The 24248-nt window shown below is 40.9% G+C and overlaps 1 protein-coding gene across 1 annotated transcript; it reads left to right on the forward strand.

Annotated features, from left to right (window-relative positions):
• Positions 1-2605: 2605 nt before the first annotated feature.
• On the forward strand, positions 2606-24037 carry ACSL5 (acyl-CoA synthetase long chain family member 5). The gene is made up of 21 exons (XM_030488672.1): positions 2606-2741; positions 11985-12170; positions 12710-12818; positions 13482-13546; positions 13625-13726; positions 14056-14155; positions 15369-15547; positions 16250-16282; positions 16528-16579; positions 17166-17239; positions 17692-17769; positions 17938-18072; positions 18547-18681; positions 18758-18853; positions 19212-19284; positions 20201-20289; positions 20370-20486; positions 20919-21062; positions 22068-22169; positions 22550-22621; positions 23064-24037. The coding sequence occupies exons 2-21, from the start codon at positions 12015-12017 to the stop codon at positions 23202-23204; spliced, it is 2052 nt and encodes a 683-aa protein (XP_030344532.1). The 5' UTR covers positions 2606-2741; positions 11985-12014; the 3' UTR covers positions 23205-24037.
• Positions 24038-24248: the final 211 nt, after the last annotated feature.

Genomic DNA, 24248 nt, shown 5'->3' on the forward strand with positions numbered 1-24248 from the left:
AAACTCCAGCTTTATGTGGTAATGACCTTTAGCTCCACTCTGTACAGCTCACACTGGTTGCACAACCTCATCAAGAATCACTTTTAATCAGCATTCAGGGATACCCCACAGCTGTATATTCGCTGGCAAGTATCTAAATATGCCTGTGAATCCTGCTGTCAGTAATGGAGATGGAAGAAAGATGGAAAACCACTCCTTTCAAATTTTTTTGCTCCCTTCTGGTGCATATCCTTTATCTTTTGAGTGTCAAGTGAATTGAACACAAGGCAAATGATTAAACTGCTAGTGTGATATTTGAAAGTGTTAATGTGACTAGTGATGCTCTAGTTAAGAACAGAAAATGGATCTAAACAGGGAAGGCAAACTACTGAGCTTTCTATCACCTATGAAAACTAACAAGAGAAAATTTGAATTATCACATGCTTAAAAACCACATGCATGCATGTCAAATTAATACTTTGACAATATTTTGAGCCATAACCTTTTCAGAAATTTCAAAAATTACTATCTTGATACAATCCATACAGAGACTTCTGCGTCATTTGTCATCTCTTTTCTTCATAATTTAGTCTTGAGGGGAAAAAAAAAATAAATCATCATTTTCATTAACTGAAAGCATTTTTTTCCAATCTTATGATTGACTCACGACCTATGTGAGTAGGTCTGCCTTGAGTTCCTCTATTTCAGAACTGGGTCATAGGTGATGTCCACAGCTGATCTAGGCTATCATGTCATTGTTCATGTGGTTTCATCACTGAGATCACAAACTACAGCATCAATCATTCAGAAACAATAAAGAACACATGTAACATACACAGACAAGCCTGCAGTGTCTTCTAGGGCTTATGAACATGTTTTCTCACACCTGCTTTCAAAACAAGCTGAAAAAGGTCACCCACCATTAGCAAGCCAGCAAGACTTTTGATCAAGAGCCCAACCTACCAGACTCAGAGATGACACACTCACTACTCAGAATTGCTTAGGATTCCCAGAATGTTTTTTAATGGTGAACTAATCAATAGTCTTCATTCATCAGGAAACAACTATATAGTTGAAAGGTGACAAACCACCACAACTTGGGTAAACTTGCTGTTCAAAGGAGGTAAAAAGCCATGTGCTTTGTGTACCAGGGAGAAAGGGTGAAGAAGGAAAAGCAGTTATAGCTTTACATGTACAGTTAGCTCAAGTAATTGGCTTTGTTTCCACCTCCAGTGACTCTGCTGTCCTTTCCCCCCCATATCGGTATACAAGATGCACCTAGGAGCCTAAACCATAGATAGTGTTAGTCCCTCTAACTCTTTTGAGGTGGTGAGGCAATGTCCACTTACGTGGAACAGGGACCTGATGAACTACTAATTATTAGTATGTATTGCATACCTTGTAACAGCATTGACTGCTTTGTTTCCTATATGCAAGATGCACACAGACTGGAGACAAGAGACTCGCACACCAGTATCATCTCTTTACTCCAAGTTTGGATCTGTCTCACTCTTTTTCTTTCATCCTCCTCAAACTGATATTTACTAAAACTTTAGATAAGATGGCAATCAGAAGGTCTAGGATGACAGTGAGTGTTGCTGCAGGTGCCGCCACTTTTATTCATGTCCACTGATACAGGCAGGTTCTCCCACCCCAATCAAGAATACTTAAGATCATAAGTGAAAAGTATTAATATTGGTTTACTCTTCAAATATCATACAGGAGTCAAATTCCAGCATCAGTCAAACCAGGCCTGGATCAACAAAAGCTTTGTGATCTTGACCAGTCCTGACAGTATTAAGCGAGTGCTGAAAGGACTTTGGTATTGAGTCTTATCTCTTGGATCATGAGGAGCAAACTTCTTCCAAAGATCACATCCACAGCCTTTGGAAGTGGAGCCAAGAACCTCCACCTGCCAGCCCAGCTTACATACCTCACCGCACAGCTGAGTCTTTCTCAAGCAGCATTAGGCACAAGAGCCCTGTTACTCTCATTTCATAGATGGAGGAAGACAAAAAACCAACCAACCCTCACTTAAATCAACACAAGAAGTCCCTGATGAAGCAGGCTTAGCCTACTTGCCAATCCAGCAAGTAAAACACCACCCTTTGCACACCTTCAGAAGGAAAGGTGCATCACAGTAAGATAACGAGCCATCCCGACTGCACTGAGAGCCCCTACCATAAAGGAGCAGGCTACTTCATGGGCCACTTGAGCTGCAAGGGAAACCCAAGCCACAGTGGTTGGATGTGATTAAGGAGAGCCCCCTACACAAAGTAGTAGAGAAAAATATCAGAACATGTTTGCTTCCTCAAAGCATAAATTAAAAGGCACCTTTTCTCAGTGGAACAAGACTTACTCAGTGCCCCATGCATAGTCTGAGTAAATGAGAGCTCAAGTGTGCAGCTTTTGCAGGGCTGGGGTTAGCTTTCAAAATGCACTGCTCTCTTCTAAAGCTATTGCGCAAGAGTTGTGTGTTTAAATACACATTTCTAACCTGCCAAAATTGCTCTTTATATTTGATCAGGAATAATTTAATTTTTTTTTTTTTTAACCTTTGAACCTGTTGCAATGCAGGTTCAAAGGTTACCTGGGTGCAGTGTTGCCTGTTTATTAAAGCCACACACTGATGATTCAGGGCTTAGTCCTGCCACAGGAGCTGTGGAAGCACCAACCCTTGAACACCCACTTGGAGTTGTAAAGCAGTGAAGGAAGCGAGCTGTACCAGCCCCTCCACCACCCTCCTCCAGCGCTGAAGGAAGGTAAGCAAATCTTTCCTGAAGAGCCCATGTTTCCCAAGTACTAGACCTCCTGCTCCTGCAAAGAAGTACTGCAAGTGGGATAATAGGTTTAATCTGCTGCAATGCCTGGAACCAATGCTGTCTACTAGTCAGACTGTGTGCTGCTAAGGGCAACAACTGTGTAATTGGCTGCATGTTACTAAAGAAGCAAGTCTGGGCTCAGGGGTGGCCTACAGAGAAATCACAGCCTGAATCAGAGCAGCCACCTGAACACTCCCTGTTGCTACAGAATGGCTGGAACTGGAAACCTGACTATGTCCGGGCTGAATCTGTTTTCTTATCAGTCTGTTAGTTATGTCTATTTAAAGATACAGCACACACAGTGTCAGTGCCAGGCTCCCATTCAGACTCATATCTAAAAGAGGTCCAGAAACAGTAGAATCATTTGGTTCCACAGCGTCGTGGGTAGGCTTTGAAATCTTGTCAGTAAAAATTTGTTATATGTTACAGAAGCTTATTGGCAACATTTACTACTTCCAATAGGACCTTAATCCCTAACTATGAACACAGAAGCTGGCTATAATGCCTTTTTTAAAATTGTAAAAGCATGGATCTTAGAGCATGGCACGCCAGGTTGCTGCCACGGCCTTGGTACAACTGCTTGGTGCAGCTATAGAGGTGGAGTTTCCTCCAAGCTCTTGCTTGTGTACAGAGCTGCAGCTGTAACAAAGGAGAGGAGACAAACATTAACCAGAAGTCAAGCTGCAAGTAAGAGAACTGGCACAAAGGAGACTGCTCTTCCAAGTCCTGAGCCCATTGTCCTGTTCATACTACCTTCTCTGAGAAGATTATTTATGTCCCTGTGTAGTTACTCTGCTTTACAAAAGCCAGAAGGCTGCCCTTGAAAAGTGTAGCAGAGCAATAAAGAAGAATTATTTTCATAGCATTAAGAAAACAAACTGGAATTCAAAAATCCTTCAAATAAAGTGAGCCAACACTTCCCACATGCACAAAATTTAGATCCAAGTCTTGAAGTGACAACAGAAAAAACTGTTCACTGAGCTAATGCTTTCCATTTATTTACATCCTCTGCTATTTGCTATAGGTGGATGAACTATTTTGGCATCTTCGGATAGCAAAAGCTCATGCTGTGGCATAACCTTAAGATTTATTATAAAAGCTCACCTATCCTCTATGCAAATCTTTTGTAACAGTGACAAGAGAAAGAAAACAAGTTGAACTCTGTATACATACTCTACCTACTGCTCATCTTAATTCGCTAATGGGCAGGAAGATGCAGGTATACTTTTTATATACATGTACAAAAAGAAGCAAAGGTTGAATTATTCATAACTCTGCTTTATTTTTTGGCAGAGAATTACTAACAGCAAATGGATTTGTGCCTTTCAAAAATCTGGAGTTTATTCAGATCAGTTAAGGCAGTATCAAAAATGAAAAGTCTAAAAATTTGCATGTCACTTCTTGTGCATATCAGGCAAAGAGCACCAGCTGTATTGTAATTTACGAGCATTAAACAGAACCCATCATTAAGGAGAAGCTATCCTCCCAAAGGCTTTTTATTTTGCATCCTTTAATCCCATTTATGTTGGAGCTGTGAGACTCACAGACTCCAGGCTATGCAGTGTAACTTTACCAGCTCAGGGACCTCTGCTTTACATGCTGGGCTTCTGACAGGCCAGGTAGGACAGTGCTACAGGCATGTTCTCACACTCGCAGCCAAGGTCAATGCATGAGGTACACAGCATTGCTACCTAACAGCTCATCAGAGACAGGGCAAATTCACTGCTATTTTTCTTCCTCCTGGAAAAATAACAGCCTGAGGCCAGATATCTGAAGGGGGAAAATGCTCAGAGAGACACTCAAAGAAGGTGACAATGGAGCTGGCTGGGCTGGGAGCCTGGCCTTCTTACCCCTCTCTGTAAGGGATATTGCCTTTCTCTAAGCAGTAGTGCACTCTGACTGGCACGATTAAAGCTGAATCTCACAACTTCATTTAAATGTGCCACAGGAACAGGTCTAGGTAGGCAAAGCCAAAGGCAAAGGAGTTTCACACAGAGCAAGCTATTTCTTTTTCATCTTCATGTAAAGCTTACAGCAAAAATCAGTGAATTTAGTCTCAGCTTTCCTAAAAGTGTATCTGCATTGCTAAATAATATCACAGTTACAGTGTAAGTTAAGTTAACTTTACATGAATAGCAGAAAAGCTACAGCAGCAATAAAAACATAGTTGTGATTAGTAGATGCTGTGTGTTTTAGCAAGCCAAGGTCCAGGACAGGTTGTATTCTGGATGCAAGTACATGCCATGTTATTCCATCACAGATATACTTAGTCTAGCTAAGCAGATTATACTGAAATCATGCAGCATAGAAACACTTTCATATGGGCAAATTGTTAAAGTGGGAAAACAATTCCAAGACCTGAGGTCAAGGTACTAAAGAAGAGAGATAGAAGAAGCTGCTGTTTTCTCACCCTTGCAAACTTGCTGCAAAATTCCAATTATATTAGACAAGGATCAGAGAGAAAAATGCAACTGCAGCAGCTATAAACTGTCAAAATTTTAAGTGAAGAAATGTATCTGCAAACCACAAAGAAAAACCTTGTCATAGCAGGAAACAAAACCGAAGTCTGAAACATGATTCACTGTTATGTTGTGCAAATAATTACACACATGAAAGTCTATACCACAGCAGAAAGAACTAGGTAGCTTTGGCAACAAAAAAAAAAAAAAAAACCCCAAACCCAAACCAAAACAACCAAACACCAACACAAACCAAGAAAAGCACCAAAACCCAATAAACCAAAGCCAGCAGCAGAAACGGGGATCCAGCCCACCAGCAAATACATTACAGCAGTATATGAGAAATACTGTACTCAAAGCATTTTTTTGGTCTCACAGGTTAGAGAGCTCTGTTCAGCTTAATGTACCTGCAGCTATAGAAGGAAAATTGCTGTTATTGAGAGTACAGTTTTATACACACAGAAAATAACAGAAAATAGATTATAAGCAATAGATAATAAATATTATTTCAAAAGGGTTTGTTCTACTTTTTACCTAGCTCTTCAGAAACATACAAACCTCAACCTCCTTTCATCAACAAAGAAAAAACTCAGCAACTTCCTCTGTATTGTTTTTTTCTCTTACCACTCCAGTTCCCACATGCAAGTTCCTCCCATTTATAAGCTCCCTTCCCAGCATGCTTTTCTGCTTGCTGGTTTATTTAAACCAGGGAGATGGAGCTAGCTGTAGTTTTTAATGAGTGCTACCTAATTTGTGTTGGTTTGCTACTGTGCTGGTAAGGTTCCCTTTTACTTAAGGAAAAGACATTGGCTTCCCACCTCATCTTCAAAATGGTAGGTATTCTTGCTCACTGGTTCTCTGTATTTGCTCTGAAATGTTTTCTGCATAAGTAATGAAGTTCTACTGTTATTTGTTTTGTTGTTGATGGGATTACTTGTCATTACCTACATGGGCTTTCCTATAACTTATGTACAGGTGTGGTGATTAGCTGTGGGGTCCAAGATAATGAGCTCTTTCAGGAGCCTGTTAGGAAATCTCTGGTAGTGTGTTATCAGGAACAAATGTGAATCTTAGGCTAAGTTAAGTTCAGATACACCATAAAAAGCAAAGAGTAAGCACAGTAAGTGTTGTAATAATATGTACTCATAAAATACATTAGTATCTGAGAATTTTTAGTGCTACCTTTTCTCTGTATGGCTATGTATAAGCTATGTAAGGTGCTTAATACTGATATTCTAGCTTTCTTAGGAGTTCTGTGTGAGTTTTGAAGTTCCAGCTCTTTAAGCTTGCTGAACATCTAGAGATAATTTCCTATTAGTATAATGTTGATGCATGCATGTTTTGCAGGAAGGTGATCCTCTATTATCTAATAGATAAGCAGTAATGAAACCTCTTATTGATTTTTTTTTTTTTTTTTTTCCTCCCCAAAGCCTTGGGGGGCTAGTTGAATGCTTTCTGTTTCTGAGTAGGTCACTTTCAAGGAGAAAACCTGATATAGAAAAATATTTGAAAGTTTGGCTTTTCAGTTTATCTGACAAAACTACTTCTAGTACTAAGCAGTGTCATGGTGTTGTTGCTCTCCTGATAGAGGGATAATAATACCAAACACAGTAAAATTATTTCTAAAACATAGCCTTTCTATTTAAGTATAATGAAATTCTGAGGTCAGTAGGTTTCATGAGCGAGGCCCAGAAACAGCCTGTAACATACAGTCTGAAACCACGGAGCACTCTCCTTCCTGCAAGTAAGTTATTGAGGCCTCATTCTTTCCCACCCCCTTGCACAGAGTCCTTCTCAGTCAAGATCAAAGGGTACTTGAACTGTTTAGCTCTGACTTTCACAAGAGGTACTCTGAAAGCAAAGCCTAACTAAAGCATATCTTAGGCTTATTGCAAGTTACTATGGATTTTGCTTTGTGGCTTTTACATATTTCTGTTCAGCAGTCACTGCTGAGTTTTGCACTTTAACTTCTTTCAGGATGCTAAAAGTTAGGTGTTCCTAAACCCTACAGGACACAAGCTTGTTCTTGCTGTTGCTAGAGGAAGGTGGGATATAATGCTTCCAAGGAGCAAGAACTGACACAGTGGCTCACATCTGCAGGACACCAAGCAAAAGCTGCACCGTGTAAGCAAATGTAAAAAGTAGGATACTGGTGGCTAACTAATTAGTGACCCCAGTGTAGTCACCTGTGCTCTTCTCTCCTTGCTTGGAAAGAGTCAATACTCCTCTTACTTGTTACCTTAGTAATGCAAATCAGCAAGTTCTCATGATCACCTCAAAAGCACATGCAAACTCTTTCTTAGGCAAAATTCTAGAAGGCATTTTCCTAGGCAGTGCGTGACCATTGCTTCTGAAATTGTGCAAGTATTGACCATTGCTTTGCTGTCCGTAAAGATCTACTATGATTGAGATTTCTTTCTTCGTACTTATGTGTTTGGAGGCACAAGCTCCGTCACTTTGCAGTGGAGAGAATCTCCTGACTTGGAGAGAATAGAGAATAACTGTTTCCTTCCTTTTAGTTAGTGAAGGAATTGCTGTAGAGACTAAGGAGCTGGGGGGTACAGTAGAAATGAAAACATGTACTCCTGAACCCAAGGGTGTAAATGGTATCATTGTAATCTCTCTTGATAAAAACTAAGCCTTTGCACTCTGGAGCCTAGTGTATCTTATCCCTGACCGTTGATCAAGGCAGACAACCTAAGTATACTTCAACTGTCTAGCATCGTATTGCACAAGAGGCCTACAGGTGGTTTGAGACACCCTGTGCATTTTATATCTTTCTGTTCACTGGGAGCTGAGTCCTTTGGAACTTGGGGGTTTTGAGCACTTCATCCCTTCATGCTCAAGAAAGCAGCTGGTCCTCAGACCTACCCTGCAGTGCAAGCTGGTGTCTGTCAAAAATGCCCTGGCTTTGTCTCATGCTGCACTGAGTTGAGTTTTCACCCAGCTGATACAGATCAAGTATTACAAATGCATAGGGCATTTGGATTTTTGGGGTAAGCTCTGGTTGTAATTGCTCCTTAGGACAGATCTAGGGTAGAGCTGTTCTCTTCCCATGGACAGAAACTCCTATCCTCTCTGCTGGCTCTTCTGCTTTGAGGGCAACAGAATTGAGTAGCTTTTGAAGGACACCAGAGATGATTAACTAGCAGTGACTTGGATTTGACAAGTTGCAGTAGAAGCTCTTAGTGTAGGAAACAACCTTCCTAATACTGGGAATTGAGATGAATTTGCTGGCAAGTGTCTTGTCACATCTTGAATAACACACCCTGTGTACTTTGATAGGAGTGACTAAAGCCCATCTGAGGAAATATGGCTGGAAAGTAAAAGCAAAACACTCTATTAATAAAGCAGAGGAATTGAAAATAGCCTATCAGATATGAAAAGCTTTTTTGGTTTTTTGTGTGTGTGTGTATTGCAAACAAGATTTAGGTATTTGTGCTTTTCTTTTGACATGACACTGACATCTGTAGCTTTAAAGGACGTTGGGTTTTGGCTCTCCTGTGTAGTCTGTAAGCAGGCTAATGAAGACAGTTACTAGAACAACCCAAAGCAAACAAAAAGAAACCCCTAGAAACAAATGAGCATACGATACTTCTGAGGCTTTAGAGATAAAATCATCAACAGGTCTTTCTTTAAATTAAAAATCCATTTGGCTTATAACTGAAACCCATCCTTGACTAGCTATAGGGATGCTGGTTAGATTACACTGGGATTAGGCCACATGAAGAGAAAGAGAAAACATTGACTTGTAGAATCAGTTTAGAACCTGAAGGCAAAAGCTTTGCTGCATTTAATTGTCTTCGGGCTTTTCACAACTTGATCAGGTGTTCTCTGTGGACTGAGTTCTCTGCTCCAAGCATCATTTCCTTTCAGATCCTGATGCTCTGTCTTCCTAGTTGTCTTGGTACAAACTGCCTTGCATGTGAGTCAGTGAGTAGATGAGAATACCCTGATGGAAGGATTTTCAGTGTCTTATCTACTGCTGCTTGGGGCATTTGGGGTTAGTGGGTTCTCTGATCCTTACCCCGAAAAGGTCAGATGAGACCTCTGTTAATTTTCTGTCAAATAAGGCCATGTAACAGACAGTAGCTACTTGAGACAACTGTGCTGGTCAGTCTGATTAGGCAGTGTTAATAAGTTATAGGAGAGGACTTGGTGCTACAGACATGATCCCCAGTTCTGTTTATTCCTCCAGCGTGATACTCTAAAGCCAACCAATCCTTCCTGGTTTCTAGGAAATTATCTTAAAATTACTATTAAAATGAGCACGTGAGAACACACTTCAGCCATTAAAAGAGGTGAATGTGCACAGGCATGTGGTCTCTTCCGTTGCCTGCATATAGCTTTGTTCTCTTACTACTGTTTGAAAAATTTCATGTCTAGGGATACTCATGAGTGCAAACTCCTTTCGGCCTATGTGGGGAAACAAAAACATGGAAAATAGCCCAAGCTTTGAGCAACCTGGTCTAGTGGAAGGTGTCCCTGCCAATGGCAGGGGGGTTGGAACTGGATGAGCTTTAAGGTCTCTTCCAACTCGAACCATTCTATGAAAATTCAGGTGAGTTGAACACGAGTACTCTGGCATCCCTCTGAAAAGATGTGAGAATAGATGTGCCAAGGTCTAGTTTTGACAACTTTTAACAAGCTAAGCTTCCAACATACAGATGGTGCAAATGTGATTTGCTCAGTCATTTGGATCTAGTACTGGCCTCTGAGTTAAACAAATAAAGTTTATATATCAAACTCCTGTTCATGTTGGAGAGTGGAGATGCCCTTACCAAGCTGCCTCAGTGCTCATGCTATAAGAAAAAGTGACTTGTTCCTGTCATCGAAAGAGGAAGTGGCTGACTCACACCATAAACCTGATATCTTTTAAGCGCCTACAGAAAGCTGTTTGCTAACTGCTTCAGTAACAGGTTACAAGGCCAAATGTGTAAGTCATGAAGAGCAGCTGATTGCCAAATTACTTCGTTAATAATCTTCAGTCTTCCAAACAAAGCAGTGCTAGAACCTATACTGTTAAATATCTTTGCCCTGAATGTAAACTTAATCAGCAGACCTGGTTTTAGGGGACTTTTTTAATCTAGGCTCAGCTGATCAAGGCCCAAAGGAAAGGTGTGGAGATGTGCAATTTCTGGTGCTGTAGAAAGAGCAGGTTTGTGCTTCCTAGGTTTGATATGCCTGGGGATTGGAACTGTCAGGCAATGCAGAATGCTGGGGCCGTTCCTGCCTTTCTTGCTGTAGCACAATTTTGTGACTTTCAATACGTGAAACCAAGGTCAGGAGTTTGAAGTGCACATTGTAACTAAGGCTTAGAGTAGAAAAGTTCCAGCTCTAGGGAGGTTGTACTTTTCAGATATGTAGGTGGCATGGTTTTGGCAGCTTGGACTTGATAACAAATCTGAGATACCCTTTCTTATACAAATGCTGAGCAGGCAAAGCATGCCTTGTCTCACCAGAGAACATGTGAGGACTGCTGATTAATACAGCCACTGGAAACTGAAAACCGTAAATCAGATATGGGTGATCTAATTCTGGTCAATCTGGGCTCAGAGACCCAAATTCTGACTTAGGGGCCTGGCTGAATTTATTAACTTTGGAAAATTCCTTCAACTTTCTTGGAATTATAGTTAAAGGGTAACTGGAGCACATTGCTCCAGAATGCCTGATTTCTTGGATAGGGATTCAGTTAGTTGCTAGCTAACATACTATGTTCTGACCGGGTTCCCTTGACTCTGTATGAAGGAATTTTGGAAGGGTGTGGTTATACATCTGCAAAGTGTGATGTGTCATGTCTTGCATAGCTATTTAGATACTAGTGAAGATAAGTTCGTGAAATCTGAGTTGATTCAGACAAAAAGCTGTCACCTATGTTAGATTTTCTTGGCTGTTCGATCTTAAACAGACCAGAACACTTTAGATATTTAAGTCATTGTTTCTAAGGGAGGAGGCTGAGGTAGATGTGTCTGTCTCTTCTAAGAAATCCTGCATTCTTGGGTTTTGCTTCCCTGTCCTTGAAGGAAGATACTCTGGAGGATGCAAGCAGCAGAACTGCTTCTATTTCCCAGATAGATTTCCATTGCAGACATTGACTTCTAGGTCACAACTTCCTAGTAACTTTAACAGTTTTGACTTCTGCTGTGTCTCATGCTGAATGCATTTTCCCTATCTGAAATACTTGTCCAGCGTATACCCTGCTTTCCAGGAAGAGCAGCTGATCACAGAGATACTTCTTGTCCTACAGACTTGTATGTGTATGAGTAACAAACACTTAGCAATTTCCCTGTTATTTTAGCAATACTCCCTCTTATTGGAGAACACTTTCTTACTTCTGCTGCTCGCATCACTGAACTGTAGGCATTTTTTGGTCATGATTAATTTGGGAAATTATATACTGTTTTTTCCCCAGACAGATTTTTTTTTTTTTTTTTTCCCTCTTGAATACAATGAATGACATCTGTTCCTTGTCTGACTTCATCAGACTTCAGCTTTTTGTGAAGGTGGATGCGGCATGGATTAAGATTAATGGGGACAGGTGACTTGTGATCTCTTAAGAGGCTTAAAGTATTGCATAAGCATGCTTCGTTATTGTACCAGGACTCTTTAGCAGCAAACTGTTGAAATGATTTGTAGTATTGTTTAACAAACTGCTGAAGTAACCATAGCTTATGGGTAGTGAGTGCCTCTAGCTCACATCTACTAAACTTCCTGCTTGTTTCAGGTTCAACTCTGGTTCCTCTGATCCAGCACAATGATCTGGATACTTCAAGTCTTGTTCTCACCGCTCCCAACACCAGCATTGATTAGTCTTATAGTATTTGGAGCCGGCGTCTTCCTGTGGGTGATAAGCAGGCCAAAACCTGTTTTGTCTCCTGTTGACTTGAACAAGCAGTCAATAGGAATTGAGGTAATACTCTACTTGTGGGCATACATTATTTTTGAGCTTAATCTAAATACTGATCCATTCTGACTCTGAGTATCAGTGGAAACTGGTATACACAGCCTTCTCTCGCAGGTGCACAACTCAAGAATATGGTGAGGAGAAGGGAAGTCTTAAGAGACTAAGAGTAGGAAGCAGCTGCTCTTGGCAACAGGATTAGGTGGGCTTTTTACCAGGTGGCCTTGGCTGTCACTGGCTTTCTTCTGTATTTTAAATCCTCTGCATCAGTTTTGAGGCTAGTGCTAGGCTTCATGTAAGTAGGCAAGTGGTAACGCTCAATCTTAGTCAAGGTCTCTCTAATAACTTGTAATGGAAGATTAATCTAGGCCATTTAGAAAATTCCTTTTCATATGACTGAGCAGATCAAAATCAGGAAGGAAAATGAGACCTCCTTAAACAAAGCAAAGCTATTGAAATGCTTCAAAGGGAATTGCTGGGAGAATGGCTAAGGAACAAATGGCATTGCACCTGTTCTGCACTGTTTCATAACTGTGCTCTTTTCCCAGGCAGGAGCCAGAAGAGGTGCACTCTTGACAGACAATAAGATGCCTTCTTATTACTATGAAGATAGTAAAACTTTGTATGAAGCTTTCCAGAGAGGACTGCATGCTTCTGGTAAGCTTTGCATCTGCTAGTTAGTATTTGCCCATCACAGGTAAATAAAATTATTCCAAGCTCTTTTGTCTTGCTTCTTGTCTGTAGTAATTATTGAGGGTAGCAAAAGCTTTCCTAGCGTTTTGTGGGGTAGAGTGACAAGTGACCATATTCCCCACATGCACACTGATTTAGGAGCAGTCTTAGTTGGCAGACTGGGCAGGAACAAACATCAGAAGCTTAAGATGGTAGAGTTCAGTGAAGAGGCAGAAGACACTAAGCATCAGAGGAAGTTTCAGGGAAACCCCTCAGCTTTGTCTCATGATGTGGTTTTTAGTGTAAAATTACTGCCTGTTTACAACAGGTATGAATTTGTGCACGTGTGACTTCAGGGGTCCCATGCATGGAAATAAGCGATAGCTTGCAAGCTAATTCAATCTCATGTGGGTTGTGAAATGGGAAAATATCACCAGATCTTGGAACTATTGCCTTTAAGGATAAGCCAAGCAGTCCTATGATGTTGGCTTGGGCAGAATGGTTAACTATGGACACTGTGTGCATTTCCATGGTCTGTGCAGTTAGCTGGATGTCTGACTGAAAATATTTCCCACTTAGTGTTGCATTGAAGTGCTGTGCAACTTCGGTACTGAGCTTTACAATTGCTTTTCTGAACTCCTCCCTTAGGAAATGGCAACTGTTTAGGCTACAGAAAACCCAACCAACCTTATCAGTGGCTGACATATAAACAGGTGAGTATTGTACATGACAGATGATTTCACATGGGATCCTGTCTTGTAGCACTAAAGTGTGGGCAAACTGTCTTACAGGTTTTGGACAGAGCTCAACACCTGGGATCAGGGCTTCTGCAGAAAGGGTGCAAGCCACAACCAGACCAGTTTATTGGCATTTTTGCTCAGAATAGGCCAGAGGTAAGAAACAAACTGAATATTCTTTCCCAGAATATTCTGACACCTTGGGGAGAGGGGAGGGTCTGTATTTAAATAGTTTGAGGCCACATGAGGAACAATCACAACTGGCTTTTCTTTCCCAGTTACTTTATTATTGACTAAGCACATACCATGCCAGACACATCATACAATGATCTTGAACCCTCACTACTCTTAATCTCATGTACACATGCTCCGTACACAACCCCCACTACTAATGTGTGCATGGGCTAGTTGAGCTGTAGGAAATCTGCAGATAATCCTGTCTTGAGCTGCTAGTTTTCCTTAGCTGTACTGTTTTCTCTCTTCAGTGGGTCATTTCAGAGTATGCCTGCTACACTTACTCAATGGTTGCTGTTCCACTCTATGACACTCTGGGGCCAGAGGCCATTGTATATATTGTTAAGAAAGGTAAATATTGACTCCCACTATTTCATAATGACTCCTCTAAGAAGCTTTGTTTTGAGAAGGCTGAAGTTCAAGGGAATTTGATGCAAAAATCAGAGTAGCTTTAACCTTACTGCTCATATACTTTTATAGATTTCTGTAAATGAAGCTGCTTTGCAGGGGGCATGGTCAATGCCTAGAAGAAGTCAGTGGGTTTTCTACTTCTCATAATGTATTGACTGCAAGTTCACTGAAGACCCGCTAGATCATGCGGATCATCCTGCAATCAAAGCGCTCAACTATTTGCTATTTGAGGTTTTGCAATCCTGAACTCTCACATTGCCAAACAAACAGACAATGCTGACGGGCTTGCATGCAAATTAAGTCTAGATGTGTGTCTCTGATTTAAAGTTGTAAGATGTAAAGAGTGGAGGAGAGAAGGGTAAAGATATGCCTAAATCTGTTTAATCTATCTGGTTAGGGCCTGTTATTCTATAGAAGCAACAACTAGCATGCTGTCATGGAAGAAACTGGTGAGGAAGCTTGAAGAAATCTTCAAATTTTCTTCCTCCAGTCAGGGGAGATGGGGGAAGGGAGGGAAGAGGGGAAACATCCACTGCTGCCACAATGATCTGGGATCCAACCCATAAGCAGGATTTCCAAGGAAAATTGCTTCAACAGTTGTGCTGGTGAGCCTTGTAAACAGGTCTTGCCTTGGGACTACAGAGCTGTTACTTACTAGGCTAATGGGGAACTGGCATGTTTAGGCAAACCCAGTTCCTCAGCTCACTTAATGGGAAATGCTTTTGTAGTTGCATAAAACTCTTCTACAGGTAGGGAAGGTGAGGCATAAACTCAAGAATTTTAGCTACTTCTTTCAAGCAGGTCTAAATTTCTTTAGATTTAAAGATGCCTAAACCTGAACAATCACAGAGGCCAATTATGAGCTTTTATGACAATATCAGGAGTTTAAATCCTCTCTTGACTGTGACTGAAGATATTTGTCTTCAGTTCCTCAGCATCTGTCCTTGCTTTGTATAGCCAAAATCTCCAGTTTGACCAATCAAGTGGCCACGGTAGGAGGAATGTTCTTACCACTGCAAGCCAGCCACTGAATCCATATGAACAAATGCAAATGGCTTTAGAAACAACGCTATGTTCTAAATGTATGTTCCACTGAGCTGTCGTGCCTTATGTCTTCTAAACAGACTTCTGAAATGTAGTTTCTTTTCTGTAGCTGACATAAGCATTGTGATCTGCGACAAGCCTGAGAAGGCACAGGTCTTGCTTGAGAACTGTGAGCAAGAAAAGACCCCATGTCTGAAGACTGTCATTCTCATGGATCTCTTTGATAAAGAGCTCAAGGACAGAGGAGCTAAAGTGGGAGTTGAAATTCTATCACTGCAGGAGGTTGAGGTAGGTGACTAAAGGCTTCTGCTTGATCTTACAGAGGAATACCTTGCCAGCTAGACATCTGGACCTTCTCTGGCAACAATGACACTTTGATGTAAGCATTATCCAGTTGTCATACACGTACCTGAGATCTTGATGAGCAGTCATCTTGGAACTTGATATATTTGGCCAAATGAACTTGCAAAGTTCAAACCATTGGCTGAAGTTGTGTCTGTGTGTAGTGGACAGTCAGTATGCATGAAACTGAAGACTTCCTTAGCTTAATTCATGGTGTAGTTGTAACAGGATTTATCAGGTTTTTAAGCTGACAGCTGAGTTTAATTGAACTCTAAGTGCAAACTACTGTCTGCTTTGACATCTCAATACTAGGCTTAGTCTTCGAGATGTGATGCACAAGTGCAAAGTGTAAGAGATGTGGCCTCCATTAAATAAAATGAAATCTCTCCACCGAGGACTTCCAAATTCCTTAAGTAGTTTTGGCTGCTTTCTACCATTCAAATTCATGCTTTCCACAACCCCAGGAGACAGCTTTCCCAAGTTGTGTGTATCTAAATTCAGGAAGACCAACAGCTTTCTCTGAGACAGAGTATCAAGAGGCAAAGTAAAAACAAGTGTTGCATTTGAAATGCAATTACCTATTCATCTGTTGTTGTTGCACACCTCTTTCTGTTGCAATTGTTAAGCTGTGTTTTCTCTCTAACACAGGAGCTTGGAAGAAACAACATCAGAGAACCAGTTGTAAGTATCTCTGTGGAGCAGTTACAAACTTGCAAATGTAGTCTCTGAAAAGACGTCTTGCTATGCTGCTAGTAGAGAAGGCTGGCATGATTCACTTTGTTTTTTATCTGTCTTGCTGTTTATAAAAGGAATTCCAGGTTCATCTCATTTTAGGAAGTGTATGTAAATATGATAATTTAAATATGATACATAAATAATAAACATAATCCTTACTCTGTTAACTTTCTGTGTCTTTTTCCCTCTAGCCTCCTAAGCCTGAAGATCTTTGCATTGTGTGTTTTACCAGTGGAACCACAGGTAAGAGAATAAATATATATATATATATAGTGATGCTTCCCCACCACAACAATCTCCCTGTGATGAAAAAAACCAGTTTTGCAGCACACACACACAAAAAAAAAAAAAAGGGGGGGGGAAGGGAAATGATAACATAGAAGAAAAACAGTAAATGAGAACAGTGTCAACCAACTACTTCAGTTTTGCTTGGGATATTGCTGCTACAAGCCAAGTATACTAAGACAGCTTCTTAGAGCTGGGGAGACTAGCCAAATGTATGTTGTCTTACCCTATGAAAAATACAGAGTCTTGATGTTAGAGATTGACTGTTTAACTGTGTATGTATTCTGATCCACAGGGGCTAGCGAAATATCTTGTTGCAGCATTCTTTATGCTACTCCTAATTACTCTGCTGGTTCAGTGGATCTTTCCTTTGTATAATATCCCTAGCTGAAAGTGCTCAACATGAGGCGTATTCGTGATCTCTTAAAGCATGCTATGATTGAACCTAATACCAACATAGCTCAAACTGAGCCAAACAAGATGCGGGAAACTGCCAGCATAAGCAGTCAGAGCCACAGCTGACCTTTGCTTGATCTCTCCCAAGGTAACCCTAAAGGAGCCATGCTGACACATGAAAATATTGTTTCAGTTGTTGCTGCTTTCCTTAGAGGCACAGAGGTAAGCTACTGCTAATGGTGATCTTTAGGCTGTGTCACTTAGTCATGAAACTAGCTTTAATCTGGCCATTTCTGCAAACCACTCACTTGCAGAAAACTCACATTTTCCTAAATGTCCATATATCAATGGGACAATAGTATAGCAAGAAACTTGGTTTAACCTTGAACAAGAAGTTCCATACAGAAGTTATTCTAGAATGAGTCAGTCCTAAATGCCAAGAGTATTAAACTACCCTATTACAAGTCTTGCCAAAACAAAAACTATGTTGATCTAGTATGGCAGAGTTACAGCTGCAAATGTTGAAGAGGTGGTAGATGATCTGAGTTGCTTCAGTCATTGAAGTGTCTATTTGAAAGTACTCAAATTGATCCAAACTTTACTTGCTTTCTACTTAACAGTAACTCAAGCAGGCATAGGAAGTGCTAACCTACTTCTGTTTCTTTCCTCTCTAGAACTCAGTTGAGTGTACAAGTTCAGATATCATCATATCCTACCTTCCCTTGGCTCACATGTTTGAGAGAGTTGTACAGGTATGTAAAGATGTATAGTAAAAGGTACAATAGCCTGTATTTCCCCAAAACCCAGTTATACCAGAACTTTCCTCCCACTGGGCACTGGAAATCATGCTGCTTTCCATAGACAATAATTATGGCTAATGAAGCTAGGAATTACCTTTGACTAGTTTGGTCACTTTTCAGGCTACAGTCTACAGCTGTGGAGCAAAAGTGGGCTTCTTTCAAGGGGACATCAAGTTCCTGACAGATGACATGAAAACCTTGAAGCCAACAATATTTCCGGTTGTACCAAGACTACTCAATAGAATATATGACAGGGTATGTGAGCAATTTTAGCTAAATTATCTTCATGTTCATGTATCTAAGCAAGCGTACCAGTTTAAATGAATATTGAATGCATCATAACATCACCACTAGTCAATTAGCAGGAAGAATTCTTTAAAATCCTTTCTGAGGAGATGGAGAGAGTCCTGTGATCTGGAGCATAAGAATGGTGTATCCAGTCATGACTAGGCTAAGCCTGTTGCTGTTCAAAGATGAGAAGTTCGTTTACTTTTGGAATGCAAATGAAGCAAGTTCAAAGCTAGGAAGATCTCTGCCCTCAAAGCTATGGGCTGAATATGTCAGCAGTAACACAAATTAATACTGTCCCTTGGTTCATATTCCAGACCATGGCAGTAGTGAAGACAGACCCAAGAATATCAAAGTAAGATATGGTGCCTCCTAACAAAACAAGAACTGGAGGTACAGATGTGAGTTAAACCCCAGAGTCACCAACACTTTTCCTTGCAGATACAAAGTGGTGCAAAGAGCCCAGTGAAACGCTGCCTGTTAAACTTTGCTGTGTTTATGAAGATGGCTGAAATAAAACAGGGCATAATTCGAAATGACAGCATATGGGATAAGCTAATCTTCAAAAGAGTTCAGGTAAGGTATTCCAGGTGTTAATACCAAGTGAGCCATGTAGAATTGGAGGATCTGACAGTTTCTATTTCACTTGTAGGAAACCATGGGTGGAAGAGTACGTATAATGGTAACAGGCGCAGCTCCTATATCTCCCACTGTCCTGACATTTCTTAGAGCAGCATTAGGCTGTCAGGTAAGATGAGGTTTTGGTTATGTTTGATTATGCCCAAATAAGTAACCAACAATACAGCTGTGGTCCAGCCCAGCTTTTTCTGGGGAGATTGTTGTCAGTCTTCAGTACTTACAGGCTGCTTGATGAGCTCAATGAGCTCCTAATATAGTACATTTGAGAACACAGTTGTCCTGTTCGGAGAATTAGGTGACCAAAGCAAGGTTTGGATAGGTAAACTTGAAGAACATCTGGTTACACCCATAAGACAAATAAGTCTTGGCTTCCTCCCTAAGAAGACTTGAACACAGGCATAGTTGAAACTGAGCTCTTTCACACCAATGGTTTGATGTTCAAAGAATATTCCTCCTTTCTCACACAGATTTTTGAAGCTTATGGCCAGACTGAATCCTCAGCTGGATGCACTATCTCAATGCCTGGAGACTGGATAGCAGGTATGGTAGCTGAGACTTGGAAACTCTCCCTGTCGACAGGAAGCGGGTGCTCTACTGCTTTTTGTTCAATGAAAGTTAAATCCTGGGTACCTAACCTCAGAGTGATTCTTGGTAACAACAGTCACTTGTATGCTTAATAGATACAAAAATTCTTGACTCAAGTAGGTGACTCCTTTAATGAGGATGCAAGTAGAGGAGGATCTCATGTCATACTATGCCTAAGTGACATAGGTCAGCTTAGACCACGTCTCAGTGTACAGGAAAAGATTGTCTGTACAGAGTTGGGCAAACTGGACAAGGACTTCCCAAATGGCTTTAAGCTTTAGCCCCCAAATAACTTGTTTTACTCAAAGAATTAGGGCTAAGATGTTAGACATGATACTTGACTATTTTCCTGAAGGACTACCTGATCTTGAAGATTTAGCTTTCTTCTTAGCAAGGATGTTTTTAATATTGGGTATTCTAAATTCAAGCTCAAGTCACTATCTTTGGGAACATAATAACTGCATACAGAGCATAATGAAGATGAAATGCAAGTGAATACCAGGGTCCATGAGGGAGTTTGGTGGAGTGAAGAGTGCTACGTGGTTGGTGTGGTTGATTACACCAATAAATGGTTCTAAGCATTGAGACTTAGCTGCTATTTATCCTGCATTAACTGTCTGAAAATGGCATTATAATAACTTTCTTGAGCATTTGGTTTTAGACTCCTTTAAACAGTACTGGTTCTTGCTACAGCAGTGAAGAAAGTGCGATTAAGTATCTATCATTACTGAGGCCTTTCATACGTAGGGGGCATCTGAGCTCTCCCATACTACTTAAATATCTAGTCTTTGTAGCTTTAGATCAAATAGGGCCAGCTGCTAGCAGAATCCCCAAAGCATAACTGTCTTATTGTGTGGGGTTTTTTTCTTAGGCCATGTTGGAGCCCCTCTGATTTGTAATATCATAAAACTTGATGATGTGGAAGAAATGAACTACTTCTCTTCTAACAATGAAGGCGAGGTAGGTGCCATCTCCCGTATGTGTCAGGAAATACTAGAATGTAAGGCTTGTTGACTAACAATGTTCTGTGCTTGCTATAGATCTGCATTAAAGGACCAAATGTGTTCAAAGGCTATCTGCGAGACCCTGAGAAGACAGCAGAAGCAATTGATAAAGATGGATGGCTCCACACTGGTGACATAGGGACATGGTTGCCAGTGAGTAATTATTTAATACAAGCCATCCCTTGGATGTGAATTCCTGACTAATTTACAGTAATGTGAAAAACTGGAGAAATGAATTCTAAGATAAAAGCCTTACATAGTATTTTATTATCATTCACAAAGTAACTCCAAGCAAAGCTCCAAAGACCAATTAGATTACAAGATCTCAACACCTGCTAGGCCAGTAACTAAGACTATGTCACTTCCACAGTGAAGAACAACAAGGTGCCTTGGTTTCTGTCAGAGAAGAATGAAGCTGTCTAATCATGTCCTGAGCTAACTGGAGAAATTAGACAAAGTGCCCTTCTCTCTGTAGAGAGAAAGACCAGTTCCAGACTAGCATGTGCCTTTCATGCAACAAACCCAAACCTATTATCTTATAAAAGTAAGATAGACTTGAAACTAATGGCCTCCTTTAACTTCTAGAATGGAACGCTGAAGATCATAGATAGGAAGAAGAATATATTTAAACTTGCACAAGGAGAATACATTGCTCCAGAGAAGATTGAAAATATCTATGTCAGAAGTGCTGCTGTAGCCCAGGTCTTTGTACATGGGGAAAGCCTGAGGGTAAGTGATGTTAGGAGTGAGGATCCTGTGAAATCCTTCGCTCGATGAAATCTAGAAGATCAGGGCACAAATGTGTGCACGTACAAGAGAGTCCTTGAACAAGATCTGTTTCCCAGAGTGCCACATTTATAGGACTATCCTTCTAGACCTATAGCCTTCCCAATTGACAGCAAAGAAAAGGAGAGCTTGTCATCAAGTTGCAAGCTGGGTAAAGGCTAATTACATACTTGTATATGATTAGTATGTTAGGTCAGCTCTGGAGAGTTTAGAGTCATAAAACAGTTTGAGTTGGAAGGGACCTTTATAAGTCATCTAGTCCAAACCCCCTGCAATGAGCAGGAACACTTTCAATTAGACCAGGCTGCTCAGAGCTCTGCCCAGCCTGACCTTGTATGTTTCCGGGGATGGGGTATCTACCATAGGACACCTACTCTGGGCAACCTGTTCCAGGGTTTCACCACTCTCACAGTAAAGAACTTCTTTTTATACCTAGGCTAAATGTCCCCTCTTCTAGTTGTACAGGTATGTACAGATGTATGTACAAACCGTTACCCCTTGACCTGTTGCAACAGGCCCTGTGAAAAAATTTGTCCCCGTCTTTCTTATAAGTCCCCTTTAAATACCGAAAGACTGCAATGAGGTCTCCCTGCAGCCTTCTCTTCTCCAGGCTGAACAACCCCAACTCTCTCAGCCCTTCTTCATAGAAGGAGTTTTTCCCCACTCCTTTGCCACAGACATGTTACCTATGCTAGCAGAGGCCATTCTTCAGTCTGTAAACCAGCCAAAAGTAATTGTTGGAGCACTCAGCACACATAACAAACTACATTAGCATGTTTACTGCTGTCCGATAAGTGACTTGAAAGTCCGTGTAGCTACCTTCCAGGCTCTTGAAATGGATGAGGATGTAGATGTGGTTTGCCATAAGAGACACTGTCCACAGACAAGCACACATAATTTCAGATGCCTTTTCCTAGTCTTGACATGACTGCTTCCACTTGTTTTCAGTCTTTTCTAATAGGTATAGTGGTTCCTGATCCTGAGACGCTTCCAGAATTTGCAGCAAAACTGGGACTAAAAGGCTCCTATGAAGATCTCTGCAAAAATCCAGTGAGTAGCTTAATCTTTTTAATGGCTTATAGATAGAATTTGATTCTGAAGTCCACTCTTGCATTGCTTTGACTTCATTCTACCCTCCTTTTTTGTAAATTAAACTGGCTCAATACTGGGTGAGTCATGCAAGCAGACTTACACTAAAAACTGGAACCAAGTATAGGTGTCTCTTGATGTTTCAAGGGCTATCACTTCTGCCTTTCTAACGAGAAGATGTGAACTCACAGTGACCTTAACATGATAAATCTTGAATGTTGAAATATGTATATATATTCTTGCCAACCTCAGTTTTCACTGACTGGGCAATTGGTATGGTCTTGAATTGCAATTGCAAAATGGCAGCTTTACCCACTCTGCTCCTGCTCCATTTCTTCTAGGCAGTGAAGAAAGCTATCTTAGAAGATATGGTCAGACTGGGGAAAGAGGCTGGCCTGAAATCCTTTGAACAAGTGAGTACTTCCACATCCTGCTTGTCACAAGCACTTGTATTGCTAATACAATGTCTGGGAAGTCTTCATTCCTGTTACTGACTCTGTTAGGAAGAGACCTAAGACAGCTGCCCCAGACAACTGATTAAAGTAGGCAGTGAAATACTGACTGGCTGCCTGCCTTCTGATCAAGAGGCAGGTGATTATACAGAGCAACAGTAGCAAACAGTGCCAGGAGATAGAGTGGAGATTAGCCATAGGCTGCAGGAGCTGTACAGTAGTTCCAGCCCATCCTCTTGCTGTGTCAGCCAAAAAGAGTTTGACTTTGTCAAAAAAGCCCCCAGTTTAGTTACTGAAACTCCTGAGACTGAGTTGTTGCACTGAGCTCAAGGAAGGTGAGAGCTATTGTTTATCCTCTAAGTAATTGTGTAAGTGCAGTTGCTAAAATATTTTCTTTTAATAGGTTAAAGACCTGTACATCCACACAGACATGTTCTCTGTAGAAAATGGACTCTTGACACCAACACTGAAGGCAAAGCGAGCAGATCTTGTTAAATTCTTCAAGAAGCAGATTGAGGCCCTTTATGCAAGTGCAGAGGACTAAGTGGCTGGTTTAAATTAAACTGCATGGAGTATCCACACAAATCTGTGACACTACCTGACCTATGGAGGACACAGGCATGAGTGGAGGGGAGCAAGGAGAACTTCAATGTATTTTTTTTTTCTGTTATCCTGCGAAAAACTACTTTCAAAGGAAAATGGCTGTAGTATATAACTGACAACTGGCAGTGTTCACATGTTGCAGGACTGAGCATCAGCTGCCTAGGCAAAGCCAGAACTTTGATCTTCCTTGGACTGTGACTGAAATGCAGAAACACTCAAGACCATAAGCCTTTAAAAGGCAGCTGTATGCACTTCTCACTGTCAAAAGCAAATCTTTGTTTTCCTGCTCCACCTATGAGCTCCATTGTGACCTTTTGTGGATTGATCTGCAATCAGACTGAACTCTTTCATGAAGTTACGTTTTGGGTGGGGGGAGGTGGTTTGAAAACCAAGTTCAGGAAAATAACACTTCAGTTTTTGCTTGGAATGCTAGTCTATTTGGGATACCTATCTCAACTCGAGCTGTCACAATTTGAATTGGAGCTTAACGTCTGTTCTGCAAACACAGAAGTGAATTTCCTGTTCCTAGCCCAGGCTATTTTTAATGAAAATGAGTAGTTGGGCATCAACTGGTTTACAAAGTACATGTGTCTAAAGCAAACATAGTTTATACTGTAGTATGGGAGGCACTGGATCAGTTTTTGCACATGTTCTCAAATGCAATGGCAGTTTATAAAGCCTCTACGCTTATGAATTTGAGCCTGGCAAGTGGAAAACTTTAGCTGTCATTCCTAAGGATATAGGATGTAATAAATTTTAACTACACAATTAAACTAAAGCCTGTGTGAGTGACTTGTTTCTCTGCTGCAACCAGACTGTCAGCTTCAAGGTTTACTGCTGCCTTGAATGCAACTGCTGCATAACTTTTCTATGCTGTCACTGCTCAGCCACAGCGCAAGCCATGAGGCAATAAGATAGTGCCAGACCAGATGTTGCTCCTCCATTCAACTTTCCTTTTCTTGTAGTAAGGCATTATGTACCAAAG

The sequence above is a fragment of the Strigops habroptila genome, chromosome 5 (assembly GCF_004027225.2).
Source record: "Strigops habroptila isolate Jane chromosome 5, bStrHab1.2.pri, whole genome shotgun sequence".
Taxonomy (NCBI): domain Eukaryota; kingdom Metazoa; phylum Chordata; class Aves; order Psittaciformes; family Psittacidae; genus Strigops; species Strigops habroptila.

Excerpts from the sequence above, each read along its gene's own strand:
- ACSL5 (XM_030488672.1), top strand. The coding sequence starts at position 12,015 with ATGATCTGGATACTTCAAGTCTTGTTCTCACCGCTCCCAACACCAGCA. Across the intron at positions 12,171-12,709 it reads AGCAGTCAATAGGAATTGAG|GCAGGAGCCAGAAGAGGTGC; the intron begins GTAATACTCTAC and ends CTCTTTTCCCAG. Across the intron at positions 18,854-19,211 it reads GAGCAGCATTAGGCTGTCAG|ATTTTTGAAGCTTATGGCCA; the intron begins GTAAGATGAGGT and ends TTTCTCACACAG.